The 17,500-nt window shown below is 43.9% G+C and overlaps 1 protein-coding gene across 1 annotated transcript in view; it reads left to right on the forward strand.

Moving 5' to 3' along the window:
• ush2a (Usher syndrome 2A (autosomal recessive, mild)) overlaps positions 1-17,500 on the forward strand; it is a gene marked incomplete at both ends in the record, with an annotated part of 314,802 nt that overhangs the window by 9,336 nt on the left and 287,966 nt on the right. The window contains 2 exon segments of the mRNA XM_080771896.1: positions 4,886-4,892; positions 15,095-15,230. Coding sequence (XP_080628022.1) covers positions 4,886-4,892; positions 15,095-15,230 — 143 coding nt within the window.

Consider the following 17,500-nt stretch of genomic DNA (forward strand, 5'->3'; position numbering starts at 1 on the left):
GCCATGTTTTTTTTTTTGTAATATAACCGCGATCATTGGGGTTTTTTTTTGTTACGGGCCGTTGAATGAAGCTAGTTTTGACCAAAAATGCTATCTGGGAAAATAATCCGTAGATAAATGCTTTCTTGTAAATCTGTTTACGTTGAGGCCAATGGAGACTGTCAGGGCTGTATTTTGCGTGTCTTAAGTACCAGGTCTTATTCCCTAACTTGAGTAAACTAAAGACCTGGAGGTGTGATCAATGCACTTTGGCCACTCAGAATAGCCAAATGGCATTGATCACGCCTCCAGGTCTTTAGTTTACTCAAGTTAGGGAATAAGACCTGGTACTTAAGACACGCAAAATACAGCCCAGAGTCTCCACTTCCGGTTCATTTCCAGTTTCATCGTTCTCCTAGCAACTATAGAGCCATTTATACCAGGGTAGTATTAGTAGACTAGTTATAATAACTACTTATCTATTTTAACATTTGCCAAGTTGGTCACGTGGGCAAAAAATGTGCGCTCCAGCCAATTAAAACGTGTTCGGAAAAAGATGTGGCAAGCCAATCAGAGTCACCAGCTCTCAGCCCACACCAGGCCCGCCCCCGGCTCACACGTCATTCACTAGCTCTCAGAAATTCAGAATTCTCTCCGTCTCTCCGCTCGCAATCGGCAGCCATCTTGCTTTTTATTTATATTGGCGAGTGGCAATTTAATGCAAATAAATTAATTATAGGTCCAGCAAGCAAATCATGATGGTCTGTAGGTCACAATAACATTCCGATTTTAGGTGTTGTGTTTTGTATGACATTTTGGCCAGTAGTTTTATATCTATCTCAGCTTTTGCCTGATAGCACACATGCTGCTAACAGTGCTGACCACAACGTTAGCACCATTTGATGACGGGTTGCCATAGCAACGTACAGTGTGCGCAGACCTAACGTACTCCCAGAGAGCAAATGGTATCAAATGGGGGTCTGTGGCCTAATGCATTTCAAACTGGGGGTTCTTGGTATTATATTCTCTGCATATCTTATCAACTTGGGGTGGAAATTTCACCACAATACTTTACTGAATATTTCACAAGAATATAACACAAGAGTCAAATGTACGGTCAAATGTAATCACAATATAGGCTACAGATGTAAATATATTTATGACACAGTAAAATGTCGAAAATTAGTGCTATTCCCCCCCCCCCCCCCCCCCACACACACACACACGACAGGCAAGGCTGTTGTTTGCATCGTTAGCAGGCAGCAGCTACCTTGGCACTGCTGTGACTGTAGTTGTTTCACCATGTTTGCGTATTTATGAGAAATAAAAAACACTTTCTGTTATTATAATAATTTATAACCCATCCGTTACTACATGTGCAGGGCACACTACTGAGTTTAAAAACACAGCTGAAACATGAAGTGGAGTCTGTCAACTCCCGCAATTTCCTTCTTCCCATATTGCGCTGCAACGTAACTAGGATGAGTTACCCGAAGGGCGGCGAAATTCTAGTTATACACAATAGTAGTCTATAGCATGCTGTGTTTTGGGCCGATCAAATAATTTGTAAGAAGAAACACAAAACAAAGTGTTGTATCCTGCCCTTTTTGTCTTCTTTCTAAAAAATTTAATCGGCCCAAAACATTGTGTTTATTGTCATGATTTGTCATGAGCCAAGTCGGCTTTGTCCGCGGAGTCAACATCTTTAAATATTTACTTTTTTGAAAAGTCTTATGTGGAAAATGAACGGGGATTTATTTTCCGGGCCTCTCGTGCTGGCCATATACAGTATGGAGCATGTCTTGAGTATGCAGGGTTTGATGATGTCAGATCAACATATTATGGAATTAATTCTGTGCTGGCCATATATGGAGCATGTCTTGAGTGTACAGGGTTTGATGATGTCAGATCAACATATTATGGAATTAATTCTGTGCTGGCCATATATGGAGCATGTCTTGAGTGTAAAGGGTTTGATGATGTCAGAACAACATATTATGGAATTAATTCTGTGCTGGCCATATATGGAGCATGTCTTGAGTGTACAGGGTTTGATGATGTCAGATCAACATATTATGGAATGAATTCTGTGCTGGCCATATATGGAGCATGTCTTGAGTTTACATGGTTTGATGATGTCAGATCAACATATGGAATGAATTCTGTGCTGGCCATATATGGAGCATGTCTTGAGTGTACACAGGGTTTGATGATGTCAGATCAACATATGGAATGAATTCTGTGCTGGCCATATATGGAGCATGTCTTGAGTGTACAGGGTTTGATGATGTCAGATCAACATATGGAATGAATTCTGTGCTGGCCATATATGGAGCATGTCTTGAGTGTACACAGGGTTTGATGATGTCAGATCAACATATGGAATGAATTCTGTGCTGGCCATATATGGAGCATGTCTTGAGTGTACAGGGTTTGATGATGTCAGATCAACATATGGAATGAATTCTGTGCTGGCCATATATGGAGCATGTCTTGAGTGTACACAGGGTTTGATGATGTCAGATCAACATATGGAATTAATTCTGTGCTTGCCATATATGGAGCATGTCTTGAGTGTACAGGGTTTGATGATGTCAGATCAACCTATGGAATGCCAGAACAGGTCAGATGTAGAGTTGCTGACCGGCTCCTAACGGTATATGCAGATCTAGGTGATGATCCAGTCCTCTCCATGTATGGCTGGCTATCCAGGGTTTGATGAGGTCAGTGTTGTGATCTTCATATATGGAGTGTGTCACGAGGCGTGACGGACTGACGACCATATATGGTGACGTGTCACAGGGCGTGATGGACTGACGGCCATTATATGGTGGCGTAACAGGGCCACTGATTTTTTTTTGTGGTTTTGCAGGTTTTCATAGTAGCTGTAGTAGATCACACTGGCTGCACTGGACCATACTATGCACAGTAGCCTGTATAGTGCATCTATATGCATTCTTTGTGTTGCTTCACGGCAAAGGTCAACTCACCACAAGCGTGCACACGCGCGCCACGCGTGTGCACGCAATCGCATACACACGCACGCACACACACACACACACGCGCGCACACATTCACTCACACCACCACACCTACCCCTAGCTCACTGTGCCACCCAGAGTGACAGAGATAGATTGTCAGGCTGAGAGAGTGTGTGTGTGAATTTTTTTTTGCATACATTTGTGTGTGTGTGTGTGCGTGCATTCATGTCTTGTGTTCATGATTTTGTGTGTGTGTGAAGGTGAGACAAGGTTGCTGCATGCGGGCACCTCTATGCATAGCCTCTGCCCGCTGGTATGGAGGGGAGAGGGCACCATCAATTAAGGAAGGGCGGAGGTGTGTGTGTGTGTGTGTGTGTGTGTGTGTGTGTGTGTGTGTGTGTGTGTGTGTGTGTGTGTGTGTGTGTGTGTGTGTGTGTGTGTGTGTGTGTGTGTGTGTGTGTGTGTGTGTGTGTGTGTGTGTGTGTGTGTGTGTGTGTGTGTGTGTGTGTGTGTGTGCGTGTGCGTGTGCGTGTGCGTGCGTGTGCGTGCGCGTGCGTGTGGGTGGGCCCGGAAGGTGTAAACTGCACAAATATTTATTTCATTTTATTGGAAGGACATATTTAGGCTGCCCCTTTTTTTTTCTTCAATGCTGCACTTTATGTAGGCCTATACCGTAAATAAAATGTATAATGATGACGTTTTTAACTCAAATCTTTGCTGAGGGCTTTGCTTCTGAAAACATATTTTCAGATGGGAGTCGGTGGCCAATTACATATAATTTTTCTGGGGACCTTGGCATGAAATATTGAGCACCACTGATACAGAAACATGAGGCATTTCAGAAAACTGTACAGAATGTAGAAGAATTTCGACCTCAGGCCTAAATTGGTTAAAGGCATGAGGAGTATTCCGGATTAACCATTGTCTTACGTTAGTGGGATGTTATTACGTCATAACGTAATAACAATAATGTTTGACAGCCCATGCATTCAAACAGAAAAGTCCTATCTGATCACATTGACCCATTTACTGTAGACTTCTAAATCCTGACAGTTTTCTGAAAAACCCCATGTTTCTATCATGTCAGTGGTTCTCAATCTATTTCATGTCAAGGACCCCCAGAATAATATACTGTATGTATTTGGCCGCCGACCCCCTTCTGAAAATATGTAGTTCCAGGCCGGGACCCTCCAGACACAAAGATTTGAGTTAAAAACGTTCGCTCTGAAAGAATATACTGTACTGTATGTTCAAAGGTTTGCGCCACATTTTCACGATTTTTCAAAAATAGCAGACCTACAAGTTCATAGCGTGGCACTATACGTCGCTCCTATTCAGCCTCTATCCTTTTATTACTCTATGATGTACAGTACACTGTGTCTTAGGCTTCCCGTGTTGTTACAGAAGCCCTGTTGGGGACAAAACATGTGGCAGGTCTTTGGTCATTATGATGGTGAGACGTAGGAGGGGCCCGGAGGAACGGATTGCATGTGTGGCCCTGGTTTCTCCCTAATGGGACTGATCGAGGGTAGCTACTGGGACGCAAGTCGGGACTTGATCACCCCGGCTGGGTCACCTGTGAGTGAGGGGTATGATGTTGGACGACCCCGAAACCCCCGATAACCTCGGGATATACATCACTGAGGATACGTCCCAGGTGCATCCATGCGATGTATTTTTAGTTATAGTTATTCTATTTATAGTGACTAATGGGAATAGACTATACGTGACAACCAGGAATAGTCTGGTGACCACCGGAGAGACGGGTGGCAGCCGGAATGTAGACGGCACCAGGGAGCGGTATGGGTCTTTTTTGAAAGACAAAAATATAATTTCCGAGATTTCTCCTATAAGACTGCGCTGCTTGCACTCTGGATGTTATTGGACGTTCTGTATATATTTCACACCTTGTTGTGAAACATCAGATTTGAGGTAAGAAAACGGTTCATCTGGAATTCTCCTTTAAAGAAAAGAGAGTGCATGGAAAGCGATGAGAGAGTGACGGGGAACAGAAAAGAGGAGAACAAAAGGGAAGAGAGAATTATAGTTTGTCTGCAAAAAGGCCTTCCTGGAGATGATTTCTACATTCCACTATCTCTCTCTCTCTCTTTCACACACACTTGCTGTATCTCTCTCTCTCTCTCTCTCTCTCTCTCTCTCTGTATGTATAAAATGAATGTATGCCTTCTGCTCCGGGAGACTTATGGTCTTTATTAAAAGGCAGCCGTTGTCACCTTATATCTGTCCCCCGTGCCTTTATCTCTCTCTCTCTCCTCGTTTCCCCAGAGACAATTTTCTCTCCCTCAATCTCTCTCTCTCTCTCTCTCTCTCTCTCTCTCTCTCTCTCTCTCTCTCTCTCTCTCTCTTCCCAATCCTCTTCCTCATCCACTCCGTCCCCCCTCCCTCCCCTTCCCTGCACGTCTCCTGCAGGGACAATTTTCTTTTCTTAAATACACTGTCATAGCTAGTGTTAAAATATGGGCCACACGTGTTTGGAGAATCCAAGCCAGGCTCCTATAAAACATGATAATATGACGACACAGATAATTGTGTCTCTTATATAGCACCCAGAGATGAGTAGAACAAATCTCTCTCTCGCTCTCTCTCTCTCTCTACTCCCTTTCTCTACCCAGCTGCGGCCGTCGTGCTAATATGATGGAGAGAATATTGACTGTTCATCAAAGGTGCTAACAGAGAGAGAGGGGGGGGGGGGGTATAGAGGGATAAAGGGCAGGGAGGCGTAGAGAGGAAAAAGGAATGGAGAGCAAAGATGAGAACGTATGTAGTACGTTTACAGAGCAGAATGGAGAGAGGGGACGACGACAGAGGAAGCCACTCAGGGACAGGATGAGGGGCTAAGAGGGGGATGAATAAAAATGATATAGTGTAAAGTGTGGAGTGGATGGAGAGAGAGAGAGAGAGAGAGAGAGAGATACCAGACTAATCTGCTACACAGAAGAAGAAAAAAAAAAGATCCCTGGGGAGATTGCTCTGGCACTCCTCAGTTTGAATTATACATTTGGCTCAACCCAGAGTTGTGGGTGACCAATCGGAGCCCACTATTCAAAGTGAGACTTTGTTGCAGCGTCGTTGGAATCTCTTTGTATAACCCCCCACTTACAGATACATATTCCACGCCTATAAGTTCCAGACTAATATCTATATGCAGTGGTTAAATTGCCCTAAACATTCCTATTCCAGTTCCATCCCAAATGGGATGTTATGGGCTTTTATAGATCGTCTATTTTCAGCAAATGTAAAATAACATTTTAGTCTATTTTATTTTTTGTTGACAAAATTGTCAGTATATATATTTTGTCCTATAGTTTTAGTCATCATATCTTAGTTTTCAGTTAGTTTACTTTCCATTTAGTTTTCGTCAGTGACAAAAGGTAGTCGACGAATATTTTTCGACGAAAACAACAACACTGGTATCACGTTAGTATCCCATCTTAGTATTTAGTATATCTCAGATGTTGTAGAGGAAAGTAATCCTGTCCATATATAGTGTGTTAGTGTCTGCACACTATACCATATTCTGACTCCTCTCCCCTCCTCTGCTCTTAAACAGCATTCCTGCTTCATTTAAATGATAAGAGTCAGTCATACAGACCCTGGACAGGGGCGCTGTGTGTGTATGTGTGTGTGCGCACGCGCGTGTGTGCGTGCCTGCCTTATGCAGTGAAAGGTAACAAGCAGGTCACATCATTCCAAAGGCTCATTCAGTTATCAGGATGTTCACACAGGGGGGTCTCCCCTCTCCCTCTTTCTATCATTCTCTCTGCCATCTGTGTGTAGTTTCTCTTTAACAGTTCCATCCTCAACATGTCCAGTCTCTTCCACGATGTCCTCGTTCTTCCATCGTCACCTCTCTTCCTTCTCTGTCTAATAACTCGATATATCATCCTCCGTTCCATGGTTGAAGTTGTCAAACTGATTTCAGGTCACTTAAAGCCAGAGATTGGACAGTTTCCGCAGCACGTTTGCTGTGGAGAACGGTTGGGACGCGGGTACAGACGGCGATGAGGTGGAGATACATGGTCACTGTCTTTTTTTGTTTGTTTTGTTTTTTAATCTTCTGGCCCGCAGGCCATCCATTTGTCGCCTCTCTACTGAATCCTATTGCCATTCTCTATGCTGTTCGCTGCCTGTCTGTCTGTCTGTCTCTCCCACTCCTGATGGGTTCAGGGGCCGTGGAATGATGTGTGTTATCAGTGAATAGAACATTATTCACTCATAGAGGAGAGGAGAGGAGAGGAGGAGGAGGAGGAGGTGAGGCGAGGCAAGATATGTGTCTGAATCAGAGTATACTAGAGAAGGGGAGGTTTAATGAGAGAGAGAGAGGTAGGATGGAAGGATGAGGTTAATAATTAATACTCAAACACGGTTGAGATAATGACGCATGGAATAAAAACAATGCATAAGTATAGATTTTCATAAAGCGCAAAATGAACAACCGCAAAATAGAAACAAAATCATGGTGCAAGGGAATCCAGGGACTTATTTTTGCGCGTGTCTTAATTGCCAGGTCTTGTAATTTAACATACCGGTAAGGGCCGATTCATACTCCTATTTTACCGCAGTTTCGGCGCTGTAGTGCCGAAATGATTTCGGCTCGCCGGAAATTTTCAGTGGCACCGAAGAGCCGACTTTAGGACTGTACCCGCCCCCACCCGAACCTCAAATGACGTCAAATTGTAGGCTCTACAGCGCCGAACCAACTTTTATTCGGCTCTAAAATAGGAGTATGAATCGGCCCTAAGACCCGGAGGAGTGGCCAATGCTTTTTTTTTTTGCTATTTTGAGTGGCCAAACTCAAGCATTGGCCACGCTGCCAGGTCTTAAGTTATAAGACATAAGACCTGGTACTTAAAGCATTGGAAAATAGGGCCCTCGGAGTCTAAAAGAGATTTTGGTTCTTCTCTCCTTCTCTCCGTCTATATTAATGATGATGATGATGATGGAGAGAACAGTACGGTTGATGGGAACACAGGGAAGTGAAGAACATGAGGAAAATGAGTAGGTAGAGGAGTTTATAAGTGAGGGATGAAGGTAATTAAGGATGCGTTGAAGGTCAAGGAGGGCAGCACAGAGGACTGGGTCCGTGCGTGTGCGTGTGCATGGATGCTTGTGTGTGCGCGAACACACCCATCTACAGTATAACTGTCTCGCGACAATTTGACTACACATTATTTAAAGACATCTCCATTTACAATTGGCATCAGGTTGTCACTTCTGAGTGTGATCCGCCTTCTCCTCCTCTCCTCCTGACATTGAAACTGTTCTGAGGTCAGTTTTACAGACTCCGTGAGACCATCAGATTAAGGTCTAGGATAATCGGGGTTGCATGGGTGAATGTCTGCTGCTGACTTGGGATCAGCTGCTCAAGTCTCTATTTCTTGAGGTCCAGGCTTGATTGTTGTGGGACTGAATCCAGTTCATGTATACTTAAATTGTCCATGTCATCATTTTAAAGTGACCCTGTGGTTGATGGAACACACAGACAGACACCCACCTGTCTGTCTGTCTCTCTGTCTGATCGGCGGTTAGAAACCTGTGACCTGTCTCACTGTGGTTAGCAACCTGCGTGACCTGTCTGCCAATCTCTTTCACTGTAGTTTGCAAACTGTGAGCCGGTCCCTCTCACACGCTTCTCCCCTACATTAAGAAACTAAAACACAGAGATGTGTGGGGCTGAGGAGTCGGGTGTTTCAATATCAGATGAGTTGTAGGAGGAGGAGGAGGGCCTGTCTATTGTATTCAGAGCTGCTCTATCAATTCTACATATAGATCGATTCAATTAAACGTATTGCACAAGATTGCATTACTCTAAATGTAAGCTCAGTCAAATGTACCCATAGCAGTCTCCCCTATATGCGTGTTAGATGTGGTATTGCATGGTTCACATCATTTCTATGGCAGTGACATTTGAGAGAGTTCCAGGGGGTATACCCAGCTAAATGATAGTTTGGACCCAAATGGACCCTTATGGGTCTGTAACTCTGAGAGCGTACGAATGGAACCAAATGAACCCCATAACGGGTCCATTTGGTTCCATTCGTATATACTCTGAGTTACATCAACATTGATTTTACAATATACATCGGGGGTCCCAGAGATAGAAATGCCATTAAATGGGGAGTCTGTAGACTAATATGCTTGTCAAACTGGGGGGTCCTTGAAATTAAACGGTTTGAGAATCACTGCTAGAGCCGTCAAAATCATCTCTTATGTGGAGGTCCCTGGCATACATTTTTCAAATGGGGGTCCGTGGGCTCATTAGTGCCAATTTGGGGGTCCTTGACATGGAAAAAGTTTGGGAAACACTGCTCCAGACAAGAGTGAGAAAGGATATCCAGACAGATTGCTGTTCAGCAATATTTGGTTGAGGCCTTTCCTTCCCACGAAAGAAAAGAAAGAAAGTAAATACAAATCACACCCCGTGTGAAGTGAGGGGTGCTCTTTATCATCCTATACATCATCTCATGAACAACTGAATTGATGTGATTGGTATAGCCGATTTGCCCGTCCCTTAGTTGTCAATGGCATTTAATGTTCGCGTTGCCACAAGTTTTAACGTCATATTTGAGGCACACGTATTACCTACTTTCTCCTTTCATTGCCAATGGCAAATATGAGACGTGTGGGGGACAGAAGCTGTATATATAGGAGGGGCTATACTGTGTGAGAGCATGGTGTCAAATAGAGGCGTTTTCTAGTTGTAGCTGCTAAACCCACCCAGAGACCCTCCTCTCTCTCTCTCCTCACCATGCTTGGCCAAGCTCACTGAGAGGGGGCTTTAGTTACAGTTAGAATGCCAGTCCGCAGATCACTAAAAGCTCTTCTCAGGGTTTCCCTTGGCTTTTAGAGGGGCTTATAGGCAGCCACACTTTGCCAGCATGGAAGGTTTTAACTCAGGGAAAAGGTTGGGCTGGATCTCTGTATGAGAGCGCAGAACCTTTAGGAACATGATGTTTATGTTTCCAAAAACTTAAACGTTATTCAATATTGTATGTATATCTCGAGAACCAGTAGACTTATACTCTACTTTAATGTTTGTTTGGAGAGCGCTTTTATAAAAAAAAATCGAATGGCAGCCAAGTCTATGGACTTTTAGTGTTTGTTTAGGGTACTAAACATGTCATGTGGCAGCCACGTCTATGGACTTTTTGTTTTCAGCAGTTAAACACTGACGGCGTGTGACATCATGTGGCCATTTATAAATACATTTTGTGACTGGTTTCGTTTTATATACAATATAAATATATATATAATATATATAACATGTCTCGTAACGTAGCATATATAGTGGCAGTGAATTTGCAGTTTTACCAGGCGACCCTCGCTTGACACGAGTGTGATTTTTATACGCTTAACACATTCTAGGCGGGAACTCCTTTTGGTGTTTTTAAAGGGGCATTCCACTCATTTTCAACATTTGACTATGTCATTAATACCTTAGAGCTGTTGTGTGGAAATAATAAAAAGGTCCCCCCCATTCTGTGTTTCCTAGAACTGGAGGGTACACATGTATTGATGAGGTCATCAAGATGTGTTTCACCATGTCAATGGTTTTTTTCATACTTACAGGAAACACATAATGGGGGGGGGGGGACCTTTTTATTATTTCCACACAACAGCTCTAAGGTATATTAATGACATAGTAAAATGTTGAAAATGAGTGGAATGCCCCTTTAAGCATTATGTTATGCTTTAGCTATTGAAAAATAGCAGATCTACTGAGCTTGTAAAAAAATGTTAAAATGTGGAGCAAATCTTTGAATATATTCTTTCAGAGTGAATGTTTTTAACTCAAATCTTTGCTTCTGTGGTGGTGCCTGGAACTACATATTTTCAGATGGGGGTCAGAAGGCATCCATCCATCTTCAACCGCTTATCCGTAGTCGGGTCGCGGGGGCAACAGCTCCACCAGAGAGCTCCAGACTTCCCTCTCCAGAGCACCATTAGTGACTTCCTCCTGGGCGATCCCGAGACATTCCAAGGCCAGTGAGTGGATGTAATCCCTCCGTCTGCGCCTTGGTCTGCCCCGGGGTCTCCTCCCAGTGGGACGTGCATCGAGGACCTCCCTATAGGGAGATGCCCGAGAGGCATCCTAAACAGATGCCCGAACCACCTAAGCTGGCTCCTTTCCAGGCGAAGGAGCAGCGGCTCTACTCCGAGTGACTGAACTTCTCACCCTATCTCTAAGGGAGATGCCAGCCACCCGTCGGAGAAAACTCATTTCGTCCGCTTGTATTCACAACCTTATTCTTTCGGACATGACCCACACTTCATGACCATAGGTGAGAGTAGGAACGAAGATTGCTCGGTAGACGGATAGCTTTGCCTTCTGCGGTCGGAAGACAAATTCTGTGGCTCCTTGACATGGAAAAAGTTTGAGAACCACTGATCGCACAAACTTTTTGTGCGATGAGTTAATAGCACAGGCAGACTCTTCACACACTTCTCTGAAATAAGTGTCAGAGCTGAAATCGACATGTAAATTATTAAATAAATGCTTAACATGTAGCTAGGTTAATGTTAATTGCAGACTTGACTTCAAGTCAAGTTGAGCACGGCATTTGTTCATAGTGGGCAAGATAAACACATTCACATTGAAAGGCGATATTTGATTCATTTCCTGCCACCAGACCAGAGATTAAATCACCAATAAGAAGAGGTTTCACTTGACATACATTCCTTGCTGGCTGTTTCCATCGTCCAGCTGAAATCGGCCTATCTAGTGTTCTTATGCTCCCACAGTTGGATTAAAACTCAGGGTCTTTTCCAAACAAACCCGCATTTGTGGGTCACTGACCAATTTCTACTCACGACTCAAGTAAAAATACCATTTTCACATATATATATATACATGTATATGAAATATATGCACAAACTATATGCACAAAAGTGACACGCTTGTGTAGATCTGCTATTTTCACTATTTTGGGCAAACGTCTAATCTCTCTTTTGGGTCTTGACCTGAAACGGTTTGGGAAGCACTGCACTGCCTGGCATAGTATGAGATAGTTGGACGCAATACTGGATATAATTATAAGATTATATCCTCTACTTAGACGGGGGGGTTGGAAGACGTCATTGTGGAGCGATAAATAAGTCATGTTTTAGTCACAATTAGACATGGTCCCTTTTATGTCGTGGACAGCAGGCCAGGTGCTAATGGAGGCAGGCCACGGAGTTAAAGTCACAAATCCAGCATTGGCAAGGGATTGCATCCTGCCGGGAACCTTCTCCACTATCCTCTGTTCCCTTCTCCATTTCCATTGGAATATATGAGCGAGAGAGAGAGAGAGAGGAAGGGGGGGGGGGGGATAGATAGAGAGAGAGAGGGGGGGGGGGATAGAGAGAGAGAGAGAGAGATAGAGAGAGAGAGACGCGATTGGAAGTATCACTTGGAGCAGCTACATGCATCTTTGCAACGTCAACTCATGTCGCTGGCTTCCATTGACAATGAATGGTAGACTGCATTGTTGCGTCTGCACCGTGTGAATGGAACATTTTGCCCTATTGTATCTGTTATTATGCTATACTGTATAGATGTATAGCTGGTGTACACGGTGGGGATCTCACAATGTGTCACATTGTGATCTTGTATAGATTGTTTGACTATAACCTACCACAGTATGTATACTGTCTAAAGAGAGGAAGTCAGGAGTATAGGAGAGGATAATAGAGGACAGGGTTGAGGAGGGGAGAGAAGAGGGATAGGAGGAGAATATAGTGGAGGAGAGAGAGAGGAGGAGAAGTGTGAATGTAAAGTATGTTAATCTCCTAAAGACACGCTCCAGATGAGACATCACTGCTAAAAAAAAAAAAAAAAAGAATCCTCTCACTCGTTTTCCTTTTTCCTCTTCTCTTTCTCAAGAGGTTCTGAAGTTATAACGCTGGCTGGGAAAAGGACAAAGAAGAGACGAGGGAGGGGATGGCGGGGGTAAAAAGAAGACGTGTGGACGTGGGGTGTGGGGGGGGGGGGGGGGAGAGGGGTAAGGGAAGCGTTTGTGAAAGCTAACAAAGGAGAGCTGGCCGCCTTTCAAAGGAGCACGTGGAGCGCACGTGGAGCGCACGGCCGATGAAGAGCTTCAGGATTCATTTACATCAGACCTGACAACTTCCTCACATCTCTACCAGAAGAGACCACAGTTCCTCTAGTGCTCTCCCTCTCTCTCTCTCTCTCTCTCTCTCTCTCTCTTTTTCTTTCTTTCTTTCTCACTCATTCTCCGACTTTTCACATTCTTTCTCTCTCTCTCTCTCTCTCTCTCTCTCGCTCCCTCTGCCGTGCCTTTGTTCAATCAGCCGTCATGAAAGCGCCTGTCTATCTATCCCGCCTCGACTGGTCTCAGAACAGCGGACTGACTGTCTCCGCTCAGCCTTCATCCTCCTAAAGGAGTTTTTCTTCTTGACTGTGACTTTATTTCCCTCCTCCTCGTGCACCTTTTCAACTCCTAAAGAGCGAGGGAACGAGGGACAACAGCATAGATGAGAAGAAGAGGAGGAAACTGGTGGTGGGGGGGGGGGGGGGGGGGGGGGGGAAATCAAGGAAGAGAATTAAGAGAGTGAACGGAAAGGGGATATATACACCCTGAGAGAGAGAGAGAGGGAGAGAGAGAGGGGGGGTCTTTATCAGTGCAGTGCCAAATACAGGACTGTGTGTGTGTGTGTGTGTGTGTGTGTGTGTGTGTGTGTGTGTGTGTGTATGTGTGGGGGGGTCTAGACAGGATGGGACAGTCCAAATTGAAGTTTTTTTTGGGTGGCATATGTGGCTCCTCTTCTGAAGCGTGTCTTTCTTCCTTTGGGGTTTTGATGTGATGATGCTGCTTTGACTGTTGAACGCCGTGCAGTGTTTTAATATTCATGCAGAGGGAGAGGGAGAGGAGAGGGGAGGGGAGAGGAGAGGAGAGGAGAGGAGAGGAGAGGAGGGGAGGGGAGAGGAGAGGAGAGGAGAGGAGAGGAGGGGAGAGGAGAGGAGGGGAGGGGAGGGGAGGGGAGGGGAGGGGAGGGGAGAGGAGAGGAGGTTTTTTGGTCAAACAGAAAGCTAATTTGCAGCTAAGGCGGTTTAGCCTGAGGCTCTTTCTGCTGCAAGGAAATGAGCTGGAAGATTATACCTATGTATAATTCACACACACACACACACACACACACACACACACACACACACTGTCCAGCCGTGTGATCAGTAGCGTGCTGCCATGCGTTTGTTCTGCCCATAGCCTCTTGCTTTCTGGATGTACCGTATCGATCCTGGTATTTGGACGTGTAGATTATTTACGATATTTGGGTCTGTATAGGTTATGATTATTTGCATGCTCAACGGGCAGATAGAGGTGTGGCCAATATGTGTGCATGTGTATGAAGAGGATGTGCAAGAAATATAATATCCAAAAATCATCGTTATTTTGAAGTACTTGCAGATTGCACTTTTTTTTATAAAGCCATGGACAACTGCCATCTCTGCCGTCAATTTTGATGGTAGATCTGGGGAATCCTCTTGAGTGTTGAAGATTGGCCTCATGGTGTAATGATCTACATGTGGAAATACCTTTTGAAGATTAGGAGAGGCTTTGTTATAAAGCTCACATGCAGCCGATCAATACCCGATACACGATGTTACTAATATTCAGATGGCTAATGTGAGCATTACACCCATATAGATATTTAAAAAATAGACGCCTCATTGGCCGCTTCAGTTTGCTGGAGCGATGTATTTTGAAGGAGGGGCGGAAGAATTTACACGATACGATACGTATCACGATATGAGGTTCACGATACGATTTTTCACTGTATTTTCAACACAATTATTTTCCAGACAAATGACCGAAAAATCTTTTTTTTTATGATTTATCTTCCCCCCCCCAAGCTTTTTTTCACAATGTCATTTTATACATTGCGAAAGTATAGCATTACTTTTCATGTAAAATTACTTGATTTCTGTGCAACAGCTGTAAACATGCTTTCATGTTTAAACCTATAGCTCGAGTTAACATTTCTTCTTTTCTTTGATGGCATCTTAGGATAGATGTAGACCTATTTGACAGTGCAGAGACAGTGAGAGAGACATGCATTGCTCGGTTTCTGAAGAACGTTGCTCAGCACAGTCTTCTTTCTGATCGCTCCAGGTCCATGACAAACAGGCCAGCCTCTTCCTGGATGGATTGGAGGAAGATGGAACGCCCTTTGACACCCGACCCCTGACCTCCAGGCTGAATGACATCACCGAGGACAGTACCATGCTGGTGGGACAGGGCACCAATGGTAAGGATGAGATCAATGATGGTGTCATAATGGGAGGTGTAACTCTTTATTTAAAGGTTGGGGCCTATCTATCTATGTATTATAATCACATTTATAATGCATTATAATAAAAGGCTTCACGACACTAAATTATTATAATTATGCATAACAACTTACACTACAGTATCAAACTTTTATTGTATTGTATTGCACATTTCCAACAACCTTTTTCCAAAGGTCGATCCAAAGTGCTTCACAAAGCATACAGACAGGCAAAAGAAGATAAAGACAGAGCCAAGCAAGGGAATAAAATACACAAAGTTAAAACAACATGTCAAACGACATCAATATAGTACACCAACGGTGGGCTGTGAGGGTCCGGGGTATAAGCACGTTAAAAGAGAGCGAGGAAAATTAGTCTTTAGTAATGAGGTTTATTACGAAGTATTATGATTTAAGTGCTGGTCATAATGCAGTATAAACACATTATAGCTACCAAACATACATAGTCAGCTAAAGTGTCTTTTTATACATAAAGTCTCTCTGATACATACAAATGGGGATTTTGGGATACTTTTTTTAAACTAGTAGGAGTTTTAAGGGACACATCAATGCCTCCCTATCCCCCCTTTAAGACCACCCAGGCCCCTTGCCTTCTTATAAGTGTCTGGCCAGAAAATCAACGAGAACAAATCAACCTTTTGTCACATTTTTGAAATATATCAATTAATTTGAATCCAGCATGTCAGCTGAGAGAGAGAACACTTTCATCATCCCTGCCAGCTTCTACAGATTCTGGAATGTTGTCCCAACTCACTCTGTGACACACACACACACACACACACACACACACACACACACACACACACACACACACACACACACCCCAGAGTGAGACGCATCTTATTGTAAATAGATGAACGTGTGTGTTGTTGTGTACTTATCACACGGTTGTATCTCGGTATTGATATCAATGAGCAGTCCCTGCAGCCTCCATTTCTCTCAACTACATATCTAGTGATTGATTGGTATGCTGCCTGGGAGCTGTCTCTGAGTCAATAGGAGAGAGATTGAGAGAAAAATGATATCCGCTCATCTCCACAGTGATAAACGAGTGTTTTTCTTGTCGTTTATCAGCCATTGATCCCCAGTTCACGGCAGGTAGCATCTGATCAGTTGGAGATCACATCAGAGGAGGTGATCAATACAACTGATTGGCTCAGGGGGAGAGTGCGAGTGTGTGTGTGTGTGTGTGTGTGTGTGTGTGTGTGTGTGTGTGTGTGTGTGTGTGTGTGTGTGTGTGTGTGTGTGTGTGTGTGTGCGTGTGCGTGTGCGTGCGTGCGTGCGTGCGTTGGCATGGTGGGGTTTTAACCCATGAGGCTGTGTCTGGAATTCTGATCAGCGGATTGATCACGTGAATGCTGATCAGATGTATTGATTAATGACCTGCTGTTATCACCATGGGAGCTGCTATAAAGCTTTGCGATTCTTTCCTCTCTGAATTCCCTCAGTCGAGAAGGAGTTTGTTCCTCTTCTGCTGTGCTGCTGTTGAAAGCGACCAAAGTGTCTTGGCTATACGTTAAACCAATAATAATAATTGCCCAAGCAGCTCATTGTCATATATTATTCATATCTCCCTCATATCTCCAGAAATTCACCTCGTCGAGAGAAAGGGATGTTTCTCCTGTCATGCTCCTGCATTATTCTCCTGTCATTATTGCCCTATAGTTGGCTTCATATTATATTTGTAATTATTGGATGCAGTGTCATCTGTCCGTGGACCTTCTTTTCCACCAGAAGAACTTTGTCCATATCGACCGATATTCACTCTGATCGGTGATCGGCATTTACCCTATCGGCAAAATGTACCTTATCTGGAGAAACTGATCTTTAATTTACGCCATTTAAGTGGTATGAATGTCAATCGGATATAGAGCATGATATCGTTTTGCATTTTTGTGACGGGCCTAAACCCTTAATCCTCCAACCACACACACAGAAACACACAGTTTTGACAGATAATACTTTTCACAAGATCAGTATCGGTATCGGACCTATCGGTATCGGCCGATCATGAGAAAATCGGTGATCGGTCCCAAAAAACCTGATCGGAGCATCCCTTACAGTTTCTCTCTTCTTTTCTTTGTTTTAATGACAATTAATGCTTTTGCCATTGACAATGCTTTTGCCATTGACAATGCTTTTGCCATTGACAATGCTTTTGCCATTGACAATGCTTTTGCCTTGCATCTGCATCTTCCAAACTGTAGAATTGTGACACGCCCCCTTTG

Source organism: Protomyctophum bolini (genome assembly GCF_963924005.1).
Source record: "Protomyctophum bolini genome assembly, chromosome: 1".
NCBI classification, from domain to species: Eukaryota; Metazoa; Chordata; class Actinopteri; order Myctophiformes; family Myctophidae; genus Protomyctophum; species Protomyctophum bolini.